Source organism: Trachemys scripta, chromosome 9, assembly GCF_013100865.1.
Source record: "Trachemys scripta elegans isolate TJP31775 chromosome 9, CAS_Tse_1.0, whole genome shotgun sequence".
Taxonomy (NCBI): domain Eukaryota; kingdom Metazoa; phylum Chordata; order Testudines; family Emydidae; genus Trachemys; species Trachemys scripta.
The window spans coordinates 58,503,613-58,519,996 of NC_048306.1; the positions used below are offsets into that span (position 1 = coordinate 58,503,613).

The 16,384-nt window shown below is 41.1% G+C and overlaps 1 protein-coding gene across 3 annotated transcripts in view; it reads left to right on the forward strand.

The window, feature by feature from the left end:
- The first annotated feature begins 308 nt into the window (after positions 1 to 308).
- FAM168B (family with sequence similarity 168 member B) overlaps positions 309 to 16,384 on the forward strand; it is a 32,244-nt gene continuing 16,168 nt past the window's right edge. The window contains exons 1-4 of one of the 3 annotated variants that reach the window (XM_034780821.1): positions 309 to 509; positions 7,332 to 7,412; positions 12,933 to 13,016; positions 13,416 to 13,523. In XM_034780821.1, coding sequence (XP_034636712.1) covers positions 7,343 to 7,412; positions 12,933 to 13,016; positions 13,416 to 13,523 — 262 coding nt within the window. In that variant the 5' untranslated portion in view covers positions 309 to 509; positions 7,332 to 7,342. Of the gene's footprint in view, positions 510 to 5,925; positions 6,960 to 7,331; positions 7,413 to 12,932; positions 13,017 to 13,415; positions 13,524 to 16,384 lie in introns of those variants that run through there. The other 2 variants (XM_034780822.1, XM_034780823.1) reach the window with 2 other exon arrangements.

The window sequence follows — 16,384 nt, forward strand, 5'->3', positions numbered from 1 at the left end:
TATTGATCTGACATCTGTGTTATTGCTCTAGCTACTACAAGTGGCTGTCGGGGAGGGCGGATTGTGGAGTTGCCTTGTGGTTGGGGTTGCCCTAGGCTTGTCTGGGGTGGGGGTGGCTGGCTTTTTTGCCGTTCAAAGGTGATAATCACTCCAGCCCCAATGTCTGTGATTTTACTTGGGGGAGGGGGGGGTCTCCCTGGTCACGTGCCAGGGCCGCCTCAGAAGCTTCCTTGCACGTGACCCTCCTTTTCCTTCCCTTGTAACTTCAGGGCCGAGAGGTCCCCTCCCCCCGTGCGGAAGTGACGTGCGGCTGCTCAGTTGCTGCGCAGCTCTCCGGAGAGGGACGGGAAGGCGCCGCCGGGACACACAGCAGCAGGAGGCGCAGGCCCCAGCCGCCGCTCTAGCTCCCGCCCCCTCCGACTGCGAGGCTCCGCCCCCTCCCCCGGCCGCAGCAGACACCGAGCGACAGAGCCAGAGCCGGGGCCGCCACCACGAAGCGCCGCAGCCCGGTGAGTGCGGGACTGCGGATGGCGCCGGCTTCCGGACTCCTCCCGCCCCCGGTGTAGAATGGGGCCGGAGCCGCTGCCTCCCCGCGGCCTGCCGCTGGGCTGCGGGAAGCGCACAGCCTGGGGGGCCCCGGCGGATCCGATGCCCGGGAAGGGGGGATCGTCTCCGGCCCGGGGTTTATTTACCTCCGTGCACCCGGGTGCGCCCCCCCCCCGCCCGCGCTGCGGCCGGCCCCTGCGCTCCCCCCCGTCCTACTGGCGGGGGTGACAGCGGCGGGACTCCGGCCCGGCTGCGCGGGGGCCTCCTCCAGCGCCCGCCGCCGAGCTCTGGGAGGCCGGGCGCTCTGCCCTTCAGGCGGGGAGGCCCCGAGCCGGAGTGGCTGCGCCCCGCGGCGCCGTCCCCGCACGGCTCTGGCGCTTCCCCGGCTCCGTGAGCCCGGCGGCGATACCGCAGCCCGGAACGTAGCTGGCACTGCCCCTCGGAGCGGCCGCCGCCCGAGCATCCAGCGCCGATTGGACCCCTGGTGACTGCCGGCCCCAGCCACCTCCCCTGCGGTTGAAAACCCTTCGGGCGCTAGCAAAGAGGCAGGCCGCTTCCAGCAGCCATCAAGCACGATCCACAGGCAGAGGAGGCTCCTGGGCACTTTCTGTAACAGGTGTCAAAAATGGCTCGTCCTTGAGGACGCTAGCGGCCAAGTGATGGGCAAGGCATCCAGTGGTTGTCAGCCATGTTCCTTTCTTTGACCAAGTCTACTTTTAATTTTGCCCCTCATTTTTCTCCCTGCCCCCAAAGAAAGTTACTGCCCTAGAATAAAGTCAGAGAAGAGGGTATGTTTTAAGCTGTCCTGCAACATATTGTTAGTCCTGTACTGATGTAGGCTAAATGACAGTCTTGCCAAGACGTTTATGAAAATGACATTTGCATGCTACCAGGTGGTCAGAGTCAGCAAAATTATGTAAATAATAGTCACAGTAAATATTTCCAGTGCATGCTGAAGAATCTGCTTGCAGTAGCTGAGTGTGCAGCTTATCAAAACAGTACCATGTTCAATAGGCTTTACTAATTTTGTTTTAATTATTTAAAAAAAAAGTTTTGATCAAATCTACAACCCTAGAAAGGATTCTGTGATTTAAAAAATCTAATATGAATTGTGCTTTAATTAGACATTCCCCTGCAGTGTTTGAAACACATCACAACGTTCTGCTGAAATTTTTTTTATTATTCTGAGAAATTGTTTCCCTTTAGTAATGTGCTGTTGCTTCAGAGATCAATAGTAGAACTGCACTTTAATATGTATTTTACAATCAATTTAAGATGCTTACTATTAGCATATGTTATCTAATTTGACTAGATTTTGTCTGAATTAATACAATTTCATAGTGAGACTTCTAATTGGAAGTGTCATAAAACACAGCTTCCCAACCTTTGCATTTTGTGGCATTAATTATGTATTTCAACTTCCAGGTTGAAAGATAGGAAGAATTAGAAATGCTTTTTTAGGTTCCATCTTTGTGGGGAACTCATGACAGTTGCCTCTCATTTCTAAAAGGTGTGCAGAATAAAGTGAAAAACTAATGTTAGGAAAGCACCCATGTAGGCTAATAACGTACCAAAAAGAAGAAATATTATCTTAAGTATACATATATATATTGAAGTGGTTTTGTTCTTTAAGTATTCATTTTTTCCCTTCCATCTGAAAATCTGTTAAGTGCCCAAAATCAGCAGAGAGGGTAGTTTATTTTTTTGTAGGACTCTGATTATCAAGGAACTGGAGGCTCAGTTACCTGTACTTTCTCACAAATTATATAACATCTCCTCAATTATCTCATGAGGCACAAAAAAAAAAAAGTCCTCTTAAACTCTGATTCTGTATGTGATCAGTGTACCACTGGGCTGGTCTGAGAAGACTTTGCTTCTAATGTAACTAATGGAAATTCTACATGAAGAAGTACTAAGTGAGTAGATTAACATTTTTCTTATATATAGAAATTCATTGCCATTCTTCTCAAAGAGGAAAAATATCCTCCAGCTCTTTAGCATTATACCTTTCCAGAGGTATAAATACATAATGTAAATAAATTACAAATGATGCTTGTTACCTCAGGTTCTTGGCATTGCCTGTCAGTTTGTACCACAACTTGCCTTAACTGATGGGGTAAATCTGCATATTTAAATGGCTTCCTGTAATTTTAAAATTTCCTGTAATGTATAATCATAATGTTTTGTGTTCTCAGATACGAGTGTAAATAGAGACTTTAGATGATGATAGTTTGTGTTCAACCTTAAAAAAATGTAGAACTATTATTAAGAAAATTACAAATGAGAAGACTGATTTAACATATTTGAAAAGGAATTCATTTACGGATTTGCAAAATCCTGAGTTCAGAGCTCACTTCTCTTCCTGCCCGACTTGTGGCTAAGGCATGAGACTAGAAGTCAGATGTGGGTGCTATTCTCACCTGTGTCACAGATTTCCTGTGCAATTTTGGGAAGTCACTTAAAAATAAATGGAGGGAGAGGGATTGTTTTAAAAAAAAGAAAGGAGGGGGGAAGAGGGGAGAAGAAGAGGAATGAAGTTTTCTGAATGTCGGACTCTGCCCAAAGGTGAGATTTGGCAAACTTGAGCAAAAAAAAAAGGGGTGGGGGGAATAAATTTTTCCCCATTAAACATTTCCAAGCATACTTCAGAATAATCTACATATAAAATGACTGAATATAAACTAAAAAGAAGACCAGGAGTACTTGTGGCACCTTAGAGACTAACAAATTTATTAGAGCATAAGCTTTCGTGGACTACAGCCCACTTCTTCGGATGCAAAGCTTATGCTCTAATAAATTTGTTAGTCTCTAAGGTGCCACAAGTACTCCTGTTCTTCTTTTTGCGGATACAGACTAACACGGCTGTTACTCTGAAACTTGAATATAAACTGAAAATGACTAGCAATATAGAAAAGGCTGGGGGTTTGCAACACCCAGGAGGAGACTGCGTGATTTCTAGCACACAAACAAGTTGGGTCCTTCACTGAAGATGTGGAAAGGATTGTTTTTCACTGAGTTGAGTGGTGTCTAAGGCTCAGTCCATGCTTGGAAAATTTGTAAGCATTTTTCTATACTGGTATAGCTCCATCCAGTGGTGGAAGCTGCTGGTTAAACACCACAATTGTGTACACACCTGCTGTGTCCAACTGCAGCTTCCTTTGTTGTTAGCACAAACGGGTCTACATTGGTTCATATACATGTGTACAAACTTTCCAAGTATGGATGCCTCTGAAATGGAAGAATTGACATAGTATTAATAACAGCTCTGTACTTCCCACAAAGAGGCTGTGTGATGCAGTTTAAGGCCGTGGTTCCTTACCTTACTTGTCTGGAGTCTCCTTTGTGCTGGCTCCTTACTCTGCATTTCAGTTGATGTAATGCCCTGCTGGAGCTGCTGTCTCGCCTGTTTTTGTCCAGTTTCTCTAGAATTCTCTTTTCTGGGTTTGTTTTTTCATCTTTTCCCAGGTTGCATATTCTTCAGCTCTATTGCTTATTTATGACAATGCAGGTTTTGTTTTTTTGCTATTCCCTCACCCTTCCATTGAATACTCTTACTGCTTCTTCCCTTCCCCAGAAGTCTCCCATGTTACTTAGAACTGTTGCCTCCCAGTTACTATAGAGATTGTGGAGAGCTGCACTTTGAAAGAGGAGGTCACAAGGCTGAGGGCACCAGAGAGAGGGAGGGATTTGTGATAGCCCTGCAGGTGTGAACACAGAGGCGTGGCCATCTCCCAGGGCATTCACTCCATGATTTGGAAATACCAGGACTAAAGGAAAGCTGGGATCTCATGTTTTTTTTTAAGGTCTAAAAAGGCAGAATGCTTTAAAACATTAAAAGGTGGACAAAGATGGAAATAGGAAGGTAACATACAACATGAAAGATGTGCTGATGTGTAAGTGGATGAAAGTTAATTGATTCAGAAAAGAGTGAGAAAGACAAAGTAAAATGGCACAGGTTAGTGAAATATTAATCCTTAAACCTTACTGTGATTGTAAGGAAAATATCCCACAGCTTTGTACATGGAGGAGTGGATGAGTCAGGAAGTAGTGTAGAAGAATGTTGTTGCTAATGGGAATTAGGTCAAATTGTTCCTTTACAGTTTGGCAGGTAGTAAATGCGGCTGCAGGTAATGTTCCTTAATATTAGGCAATGTAAATTGTGGGTTAATGTCATTTAACTTTTAAATGGACTTTTTCCAGTATCCTAAGTGATTTGATTTTTCTGTGCTGGAGGTTTGCCTGTTTTTTTTTTTTTTTTTTTTTTTAAAGTAATGTTTGTATTGCTATTAGATAAAATAGTTGAGTTTGTAGAATACCATTTTCTGTGGTATTTTGGATTTTCTATTAAAAATGGTACAGCAGATGGTTTTGCAGAAAGCATAGTAAATTTCTATTTGCACAAGTTCCAGGGGCTTCTTTGCTTATGGTTCTGTGTTCTAGAACAATGGTCTCCAAACTTTTTTGATTGCGCACCCCTATCAGTAAAAAAAAAAATTGAGCACGCACCCCCTGCCGTGCCAGCTCTACCATTTTTGCTGAAGCAAAAAAAAAAGCCATTCTGACTCCTGCCCAAATTGCCAAAGCTCCAAAAAACAAAACACGCACCTCCTCCTGCCATCCACCCCCAAGGATCCTCTTGCACACCCAACTTTGGAGACCACTGTTCTAGAAACAATATTTTGATAAAGAACTATACTCTTTACTCATCTTAAAAATCTGGCTGACTTGTTTTTTTGCTCTTTCTACTGTTTGATTGCTTCCACTCATTCATGTTAGCTAGTGAAGTTACACTGGCCAGTTTAACTTTAACTCCCTTACAGTAGTATAACAGTAAGTCTCCAATGCTGCAGTGTAAGGAGTTGGACTCACCCCTGCACCACCTCCTGCTGGTCATCTATGGGAATTAGCTCATCTCAGCTCCAGAGCACCCCCTGCAGACTAGTGATCTGCCTTGCCACTGGCCCAGTGTCCCTCCCAGGACCCCAGTGCCCCCTTCTCTTTGGGTCTCCCCTCCCCAGGGAACCCCCACCCACTAGCCCCACCTCACCTCAGAATAAGGTCATTGCCAGTCACCAACTAGCCCCTGATCCCTGGGGCAGACTGCAGTATAAGCTATTCAGCATCGGCAAGGTTGGGTTTGGACCTGCTGCCTTTGCCTACCCCTGGGCTGCCCTCTGCAACCCCCAGTACCTATTTGCCTCTTGCTAAGCTGCAGCCTGGGGCTTTCCAGGCTGGAGGTCCCCAGCCCTGCTCAGGTACCCTGCCTCTAGCTCCCTGCAGCCAGAACCCTCTTCCTCTATAAACCGAGAAAGACTGCTGAGCTCCTGGCTCCCAGCCTCTTATATAGGGCCAGCTGAGGCCTGATTGGGGCATGGCCCAGCTGCGGCTACTTCCCCAATCAGCCTAGCAGCTTTTTCCCTTCCAACAGCCCTCCCTCAGGGCTGTCTTTAAACCCCTCAGGGTAGGAGTGGGTAATCACCTTGCTACATGTAGGTAATGTTTTAGTTACTGAAGCCCTTTATTTAGGTTCATACATTTTCTATACTCAAAAGTTGTGTGACAGTTTTGGGCCTAAACTAGTAGAGTGTCCCTTCATATAACATTTACAGGTCAAGCAATAGAGAGAGGGAGGGACTCAAGGATAATGGAATGGCTAGTTCTGGTAGCATGCATGTTTTGCTACCAGATATTATTTTAAGTGCAGGATTGGCACTAATGGACAGAAAAGAGGAGACATACCTGCAAACATATTTATCCCAGTCCTCTGTTTTAATGTGTCATACTTGAAGAAACTCAATTTTTTAAAAATTAAAAGCAGTACAATTAACTTAACACACAATCTTGTTTCTAAAAATCTCTAATAAAGAGAATTTTATCTTTAGAATGTGCCAAACTGACCATTTGGGACTGGAATCCCTTGTGAATAGAAAAATTAGTGAAGCTTCTTTGCAGTCTTGCTAATACCTCAACCTTGACGTACAATATCCGCTCTAGAAGTGGGAGCATGGTTTAGCTTCTGTACCTGTTAAGCTTTTTGCTTTTTTTTTGCTAATTATGGCAACTTTTGAGATTTGGGCACTTATAGTATTGATGTAGACTAAACTTGAACATATGAATTGTGGTGCTGTTTTCATACTAATTCTGAGCCATTTAGTGTAGAACCTTTTTTTTTCCTAGCTATTTTATTTATTTCTTAGGCTATTGATGCTTCAGGAATTTAAATTTGAGAGATTAGAATCCCATGCCAGAGAGATTCATTTATTTTATAGCCCTTACTCCACACTGCCAAGAGAAGCACTAGCAGAGTATAACTGTTAGAGTATCACAGACATAATCTTACAGTAAAGGAAGAGAGAGAAAGGAGGAAGAAAGTCAAGATTGAGATGGAGGTGCACATAAATGGAGAAGGCAAGGTGAGTGGAAAGCTGAAGCAGTGTTTTGATGGTAGTGAATGCTAGTTTGAGACAGTTTGGTGGTTTTATATTCGCTTGGAGAGCAGGGGATATGGGTACAATTTGAAAAGAATACGCTCGACCAGTGGGGAAATACTTTGCCCATTAGTAACCACTCCGTTAGTGGACTCAGGGAAAAAAACATTCTTAGAAACTTTTATACAGGAGCAGCACAAGTGTGTTTCTCTAGCTGCAGTTTAAAATGTGGATGGCTGGGATGGGTGGTAGAATTGTGCACTTTCCTTCCCACCAATTGCATTTAAACGTCAAGGATTCTAGGGACTCCATATGGTTGGCTAAGTAGATCTGATTATGTTCTTGTTTCCTTTTCAGTTATTGAAATCATGAATCCTGTTTATAGCCCTGGATCTTCTGGGGTTCCCTATGCAAATGCCAAAGGAATTGGTTATCCAGGTAAACAACTGAATTTCTATCTTAAGTTTTCTTTCAAAGGGATGCCTGTGGGTTGTTCATTATAACCCTGTCAGTGTAGACATTCAGGTGACTCACTTGTGAATGTTTCCATACCTTCTGATAACTTTCACTCACCAAGTTTATAATTCAAGAATAGATCACCTTGATTGATCTTCAGCCCTCATATAGATTACGCCGATCACATCAAGACTAGATGGGGCACTTAAGTGCCTTGATTTTGTGTTGTACACCTCTACCCCGATATAACGCTGTCCTCGGGAGCCAAAAAATCTTACCGCATTATAGGTGAAACCGCGTTATATCGAAGTTGCTTTGACCTACTGGAGTTCACAGCCCCGCCCCCCCGAGAGCGCTGCTTTACTGTGTTATAACCGAATTCGTGTTATATCGGGGTAGAGGTGTATTTTGTGTTCCTTAAACTAGTCTGGAAAAAAGTTACCTTAGGGGCTGTAACTAAATTTAAAATTAATGGCCTGAAGGGAAACAATTGGGTCTACTATTGGCCCATTGTTGGCTGAAAATTTCCTTTTATATCCTACAATTTTTGTTTCTTAGGCATTGGCAGTCGTGTGCCACAAATACAATACAAAAATTGAGACAGAGTGCCAGTGCCAAAGATTTTTAAATAATATTTTTAGTGATGCCAAAACTATAGGGTTCTGTGCATTTCCCTTATTTTTTTTTCCCACTCCTGTTCTGAGGTTTTCTTTGTTTCTCATCCCCAAGCCCGCCTCCTTTTTCACAACTCAGTGTTTAGTTTGAGTAGGCCTGGCTTCTGACGCCTCCAGGAGTTCAGAAGTAACATAAGACCATTAGTTAAGCCTATCCAGAGTTCAGTGAGAGTGTATGAAGTGAAGAAATATATAAATGTTTTTTCTGCCATGAAGTATTTCAAATAATTATTCTATTAAATAACTATAGATATGAGAAGTATAGACCTTTTAGGGCAGGAATTGCTCTATACATGATTTTTTTGTTGCTTTGTCCATTCTGCTTTTAAATGATTGAAGTGATAGGATTTATAACTTCCATTGAAAACTGTTCTCCAATTTAACAAGTGTTACTGTTGGGAGCTTGTTTTAGTTTCATCCTGTTTGTTTATATGCTGTTCAGTCATACTAAATTCATTATTTGTGTTCACACCCTTCAAATATTTATAGATATTTGTGTCCCTGCTTAGCCAAATTATGCATAAAAATAATTAATCTTCTCATAATTAAATTCTTCCAATACCCTAATTTTGTTGCTCTTCTCTGAATCTCTTTTAATTTACATATCTTTCTTGCACTGAGGTACTGTTGTAATCATTGGGCCTACAGATTTACTGCATTTTACAATTGCAAGCTCAATTGTAAAAAATAATGTAAGTTTTTCCCAGTCTCTCTCTTTGAACCAGGTTTAAGCTAGTATTTACCAGCACCCTATCCTAAACTAGTTTTTCCAAGGGAAATTGCCAGCCCTCACGATAACAAAGTTCATGTGGCTAGTAAGACTTAAGGTTATTGAAATAACTTAAAATAATAGTTCAGCAGTTGCTGTACAGAATAGTGCAGAGCTGAATGGCTATAGAAACAGTCTTTGAAAACCTTTGCCATCATTTTCATTGGTTATTATATTGCCTACATTAATTGATGCTAGTTAATTTGCTTTCCATCCAGAGTGCATGATTTTCGTCATGATTTAAATCAGCAAGCAGCAAACATTTAAATAATTGATTTTAAATTTGTGTTTTGCATTTGTACTTCATTATTTTCCTGAGAAAAGTTTTATTTTTTGGTTAGTATAACCATAAAAACATATTTGCAACCAAATGTAGTCTTTACAATACTAAATTTGGTACATTTTGCTAACTAGGAGCATACAAGATACCCACACACACGTGTTTAAGCAATTCTATGGCTAATCATAAGTTTATTCAGAGTCTAGTTTGTATGTTTATTCTATTAGAAAATGGTGAATTACGTATTTTAGATTTTTTTTTTTTTTTTTTTACTTAGAATTTGTCAGGCTACGTGAGATGGAAATTGGAATTAACTTACAAAATCAATATTTTAAAATGTCTTTTGTTAAATAAAATTACCTTAAATGTGCTGGATACATAAAGAAAAATGTTAACACATGTTTAAAACTCATTTAAACAAAGGAAATATTAACTGTAGTTAGTGAGTTGATAGTTTCTGATCATCAGGGGCCAGATTTTCAAAGGTATTTAGGTGCCTCAAGATGCAGATAGGTGGATAGTGGGATTTTTCAGAAGCACCTGAGCAAGAGATGGCTGAACTTCCATTCAAATCAGTGGGAGTTATTTAGGCTCCTGATATGCTTAGGTGCTTAATGTGATTTTTAGAAGTTCTTATCAGTTTCCCCATGATACTGATAGCCTTTGTAAAGCACTTTGGGATCTATGGATGAAAAAGGTAACAGGTAGTTAGTATTATATGCATCTTTAGGTGCCTAAATACCTAGGGAAAATCTGGCCCTGCTGTACTTCGTTTTTAGAATTAGTAGATCTCATCCACTTCCACTTGCCTTTGTTCATAGATTGGAAGAGAAAAACAAGTGTTGCTGTTCTTTCAACTCAGTTTCTCAACTGTGAATGAACTAGTCCAAATATAGAGTATTTTCTTTGCATCTGCTAGCTAAACTGAAGCCAGAAGGAATTGAAGCAAAATCTTTACTGTATAAGAGAAAGTACATACACCCTGTAAATCCATTAAAGCATGATGACTCTCTGATGTAGCAAATTTAATTGATTTTAGTAGATTATAGTACATTTAGTTAGTAACCTAAACTGTAAATTTTATCATTTAATTTTAAACAGGACACTAACCTCAGAACTTTTACTAATGTTTTCTTTTTAGTGTTTGAATATATATTTACTGCCAAGCTTTGTTTATTGGTTTTTTTAGCTTTGTGTTGTATGAATATGGATTTTTCATATTTCATTAATCATTCAGGGAATTAAACAATTTAATAAATTAAATTGATAAAATGTAAATCTAATGCCGTAAAATGGTATATTTACAGATTAAATTAAATTACTATATCTTGTCTAGTTCAGGTTTAAAGGGTATAAACATGCTCTTTTAAGTAAATGATGAAGGTTGGGACTTGTTTAATTAAAGATAAGACACTTTTAGTCACTGCATGACTAAAACATCTCTGGCCTCCTTTTTCATAAGACCACTGATTCTTTCTTCAGAACTGCTGAATTTAGCAGGATGTTTTGGTGCTGAACTGGTCTCTGTTTTCAGAAGGCACACTTTATCTAAAGACAGGTTTCAAAGTAGCAGCTGTGTTAGTCTGTATCCGCAAAAAGAACAGGAGTACTTGTGGCATCTTAGAGACTAACAAATTTATTTCAGCATAAGCTTTTGTGGGCTACAGCTCACTTCTTTGGATGCATAGAATGGAACACACACACAGAAGATATCTGTCTGTGTGTTCCATTGTACTTTATCTAAATGCACTGATATCTTCATAAATACCAAACATAGCAAAAAGGTTTTTTTGGGACTAAAACTGTTAAGAAGGGTACTTAGGCAGGATTACAGTAACAAATGAGTAGTCAAGAATGAAAACATTCGATTTAAAGACTAGTGGGTTATGGGGAGAAGTTGTTTAATCTGCTACTTATGTTATGCTGTTTGTTTACATTTCACAGGAGTAATTTCCTCTAGGAGTGTCTTGTTTTTAGCTCAGCAGGAACTCTTACTGTGGAGCGAAACCTATAAAATAAGGACAGAGGATGGAAAAGCTCAAACAACCTTAAAAATAGTTGTGTTAGGTGGCAAGTTATAATTAAAGCATTTGTTTTTTAATTAACACCTGAAGTCAGTGAAATAACATAGTAGTGTAACCCTCAGTCAATTGTTGACACTATGGATAAAAATATTTTCTTTTAAATAACAACAAAAATCATTTAAAAATCAGATTTAAAAGAAACTTTCGAAAGTTTGAAACTGACAACGTATGTCAAGGCCTAAAATTATTATCTAATACAAAAAAAAGCAGTAATGTTTGCTGCCAATTTTTTAAGACAGTCAAACCACTGAACTGATGGAAATCACTGGCTAAACACCTGGAAACAAAGCTTGTTGAAGTGACAAACAAGTTTTTGCCAGCAGTACCCTCTACTACAGATGCAGAAAGAATATTTTCTTTCCAGTTTATTGAACGGAACAAATTGAATGACTGGTTCAAGTTAAGAAACCAGTTGGGAGTTGAAAAAGCAAGAAAGCTTTTTTTCCTCTCCAATCTATGAATAAAAACAAAGTGAGAGGATGAAAGCTGCTAAAATCTTGAAGGACATGGGGACCGAAAACAGTCACTTCACTGGCTGCTGCTAACATTTCTTTGTTCAATCATTTTTGAAAGGAAAACCATGTTTTGATAATATTTTCTTGTGTCCAGCACATTTAAGCTAGTTTTATTTAATAAAAAGCTTAAAATGCTTTTTTTGTGCATTTAGTTGCTTGACACAAATCACAAGTAAAAAGTTATCTAGTAAAGAAGAAATGCATCCTTTTCTAACGTAATCAGAAATGTAAAAATTAAGAATGTTGAATAAAGGTAACTGAAGCAATTACTGCTTAATAAGTGTATAGATATAGGTATCCTCCTGGTTAGCAAAAAGAAGCATCAAATTTAGCGTAAAAGGCTGTATTTAGTTGTAAGTTAACATGTTTTAATAGTTACCAACCAAGGAAAATAACTACAAAATACAAATGCAAAACACTATTGAAATGGATGATTTAAATCAAGGTTTCCTGCTTGCTGGTTTAAATTACCAATTTAAATTATTATTTAAATCAGTCCACCCTGATTGTCTTTCACTACGTGCTATTATCACCTTAGAACTTGGTTCCAGTCTTTCTTGACATTGGTTTAGCCATGGTAATTGTGTATATCAGTGTCAAGGTGTCAACACTGCATTTTGCCACTCTGCCAGAGTGAATCACAGATTGTAACTGCTGAGTGTCATTGTGGGTGGTTGAAACGATAGGAGTATAACTGACATCTAAAAGCAGAAACCAATCTAGGTTAAATAAAAACAAGATATTTTGGAGGGTTAAAGTTGGCTTTTACTGTCCAATTTGGGAAACTATGATCCAGGAAATGAGTCACTCACACTTCTGTATCTTGTCTTTACACCAGGAAAAGGGCTCACTCTGAGTTCAGTAGTCTTAATGCATTTCAGTGTTTGATATTCTTTTGGATTATTTAATATTAAAGCTTGCAATCTGACTGCAGTTACTAGTGAGCTGGCTAATTCAGACTTTTGCTGAAAGTGTGTTCGGGGAGCTGGGAGGGTTGAGAAATGGGAACTGTGGCTTACTACACTTTTTAGCTTTTCTTCTCAACTAGTAGTAACATGAATTTCGAAAAATTGCAACTTTTGTTGATCTTTGGTCAAAAAGTGTCATGCACAACAAATTCTCTGAAAACATTGTGTTGCTTATCTAGAAAATAACCTGGAATTGTTCTCTTTTGTCATAGCTGGTTTCCCAATGGGCTATGCAGCAGCTGCCCCGGCCTATTCCCCCAACATGTACCCAGGAGCAAATCCTACCTTCCAAACAGGTATGCATAAAATACTTATTGCTAAGAAATACTCAAAAACTTTGTCTACATTAGAAGCATGTAAAATTGGGAGTGAGGAGAAATGCATAACATTTTCTTTTACTTTGCAAATAGCATAAAATGGTGGTCTTCCAAACTAACCAGTGACCCCAGTTTTTGCATCTGGGGATGTTTACACAGTGTCCACATGCAGTCTCCTGTTATAGATAAGGGAGGACTTTAACTTGTTTTTGGGGAGGTTTGAGTTATTTAGTTGCCAGAGACAAGTATTAGATAGGTAGTTAAAATCCTTACACAAATTTTTGCTAACATCTTTCACTAGTCCCGTCTGACCTGACCTTCTGGATATTTCCCTTTATTTCCATGTCCCTCAGTAAGTCTCTTCCCTTCCTCTTTCAGAAAGGCGTCTGGAATATACCCTTTTATCACCTCCTCTGATCTTTCACCTCCTAAATTCTACGTGCCCCTTCCTACCTCAGGATCGTGCCTGTCATGCACCTGCATACGGTGATTGTCCAACAATTCTAGCAACAGGGTGAAACAGCTATGATTCTGGACAGCTTTACTATTGTGTTCCTACTGGGTTGTGGGGAAAGAGCAGTGTTTAGGAACAACACTCTCGTACTGCTCAGCTAGGGGGCAGGCAGGAGGAGGGATTTGGGGAAGAAAGAAGAAATGCACAGGTGCCAACGAACAAAAGTGAAAGAATCCCTGGAAGAATCCCTCAATATGATGAGCATTCTATTAATATTGGAAAGAAGGAGAAACTGATAGCTGTTAAATTAATCTCCAATCACAACAGAAGGATACACTCGGAAAGGAAACCTTAGACTTTTTCAAAAGGGATATTATATACAGATAAGAAATTGCTTACTGTCCTTTGTAAAATATTATGGCTTGCATAAATCTACATTAGCAATGAAAGGGAAAAGGAAGTGGAGAAAAACTAGCCTGTTTATTCATTTGCATATTGCTATGCAACTTATCTAGAAAAAATTAGTATTTATAGATTGATGTGTAAAGCATACCAAAGATGACGGGGGGTGAGGGAGAGGAGGGGGAAGAGAAGAAGGGGAGAGCAGGATGGAAAGAGAGGAATTTGTATGACGAGCCTAATCCACAAATGGGTCATGTAAGTGGTTTCATTTACCACTGTAGCGCCCACTGGTGTCAGAGCCTGCCATCACTCGGGTCTTCATCTCCAGTGCCCCCTGCTGTCCATTGCTTCGGCTACGCAATGGCCTGCCTGGCTACACCTTCCATAGCCTTGTCTTCCAGCTAGGTCACTTCTTTCAAGTTGTGTCCCCTTCTGGAGTAACAAAAGTCCAACCAAAGAATCCACACCAACAACAGGGCTCTTGGGCTACATTGAAGTTCCCTGCTCTTCACCCTTCTTCTTGGGGACTGCAGAGTTCCTTCTTTGCTCCTTTAGCTGAGTACTTCCTCCCATGTTTTTTTTTTTTTCTCCGGGAGGCTCTTCTTCCAAGCAAGTTTCCTCACTGCCTTTCCTCCCCAAGGACTCCAACAGTTTTCCCCAGGACCTCTCTGCTTCTTACAGGCCCTATTCCAGAGCCTCCCAGAGGAACCTAATTGCTCCCTGTCTCTCCAGCCTGCCTTCACCAGGCACTTCCCCGACAGAGGAAACTCTTCTCTCAGTGAGTTCTCTTCCCTCTTTATGTAGTTCTCCCTGACCTTTTCATAGGTGGGATCATTAGTTGTAACTGAGTCACCAGATGAGGATGAGCTGGCGATTAAATGCTATGTCCCAAGCCAAGCTGAGCCTAACTTCTCTTAAAGGGCCAGCCAGCTTGGACAGGTCAACACAGTGTGATTTCATAATAACTTTTTTCAGGCAATGTAAGCTTAACTAAGCTTAATTTAACTCTTAAGCTTACCTTAAAAAATTTAAGTGATGCCTGACATTCTGCAAACTGCTGTTCTAGGAAGTAGACAGTAGATACTAGGTCCTCTGGCCCTGGGAAGCTTGTCATTTGTACTATTCATGACTCTCATTACATAAAGTATGGTTGTAGTCACTCCTGTAGTTCAATATTCAGTAATACCATTCTGATTTTAGTTTTTGTCTATGCACCTTCAAGAGCTGCTCCACTCAAATCCATTGTGGACCAGAATTTCAGAAGTACTCATGTACTTCTCCAAAATTGGCTCTGAATGTCTAGTTATAACTTGTGGAAAACAATATATGGTACCTAGGAATATAGTTTGGTCCTCTGCCCTTCATACGAACAACCTTGTTGTTTCTACAAGATAGTTCTAAAGTGTTGTTCTGTTAGGTTCCAAAGACAGCTCTGTCAAATAGAATGCAGTCATAAAGTCTCACAACTGAGAGTAATCACCAACTCACAAGACTTGGACAAGTGACTTTAAATTTAGGGGGTAACAGGAGAACCTTATTTCTCACAGGGCAAACAGAGCTGTTCTCAGACTTTTTGATACATCAGTAAGTACTTACATAGTTAATGCCTGGAAACATGGTGCTTATTTGCAGGGCTATGAGTTTTAATGACTCATCAATTTCTCTCACTTATAGAAGAGAATGGCAGCATTTGCTAGGGCAGAGAGTAAGCAATCTAAACTCCTAATTGGGCACAGGTTCTATATTTATAATAATAATATCACTGTACATGGAACTGGACAGTGGTTTGTTTGGCACATCTCAGGTCCCTGCCCTGAATTACTGTCTAAAGGCACAGCAGGTGGAGTACTGGTTTCTGCTTGCCTTTGTCAGTTGGATCTTGAATTTGAGGCAGCGTAGCTTATAAGCATAACTTTTTTCTTTAAAAAATGCTCAGAATCCCACCAGACTACCTTATTTGTTGTCTGCAATGAAACCAAGATCTCCAAGCCTCCAGTATATTGAGGTGATGAACTGGTCATACTGAACTCCAGCTTATCAGATAGGACACTGTGTCTCTGGAAACACAGAATCCGGGAGGTGCAGAGAGGTACAGCAACACTCTGTTGTTTGGCACATCAGTGCCAAAGTCCTTGACTCTAGGCAACTGTGAACAGAAACCAGAAGACACCTCCCCAGGCAGAGGTAGCATTTGGCATGGGACTAGAGGACCCTAGATCGGGGCGGGCAAACTTTTTGGCCTGAGAGCCGCATTGGGTTTCAGAAATTGTATGGAGGGCCAGTTAGGGGAGGCTGTACCTCCCCAAACAGCCAGGCGTGGCCCGGCCCCTGCCCCTATCCGACTCACCCTGCTTCTCGCCCCCTGGAACCGGTGCCCCATCCGCCCGCTGTCTGTCCCCTGACTGCCTCTGGACCCCCCCCCCCCCCCCCCCCCCCCCCCCCCCCCCCCCCCCCCCCCCCCCCCCCCCCCCCCCCCCCCCCCCCCCCCCCC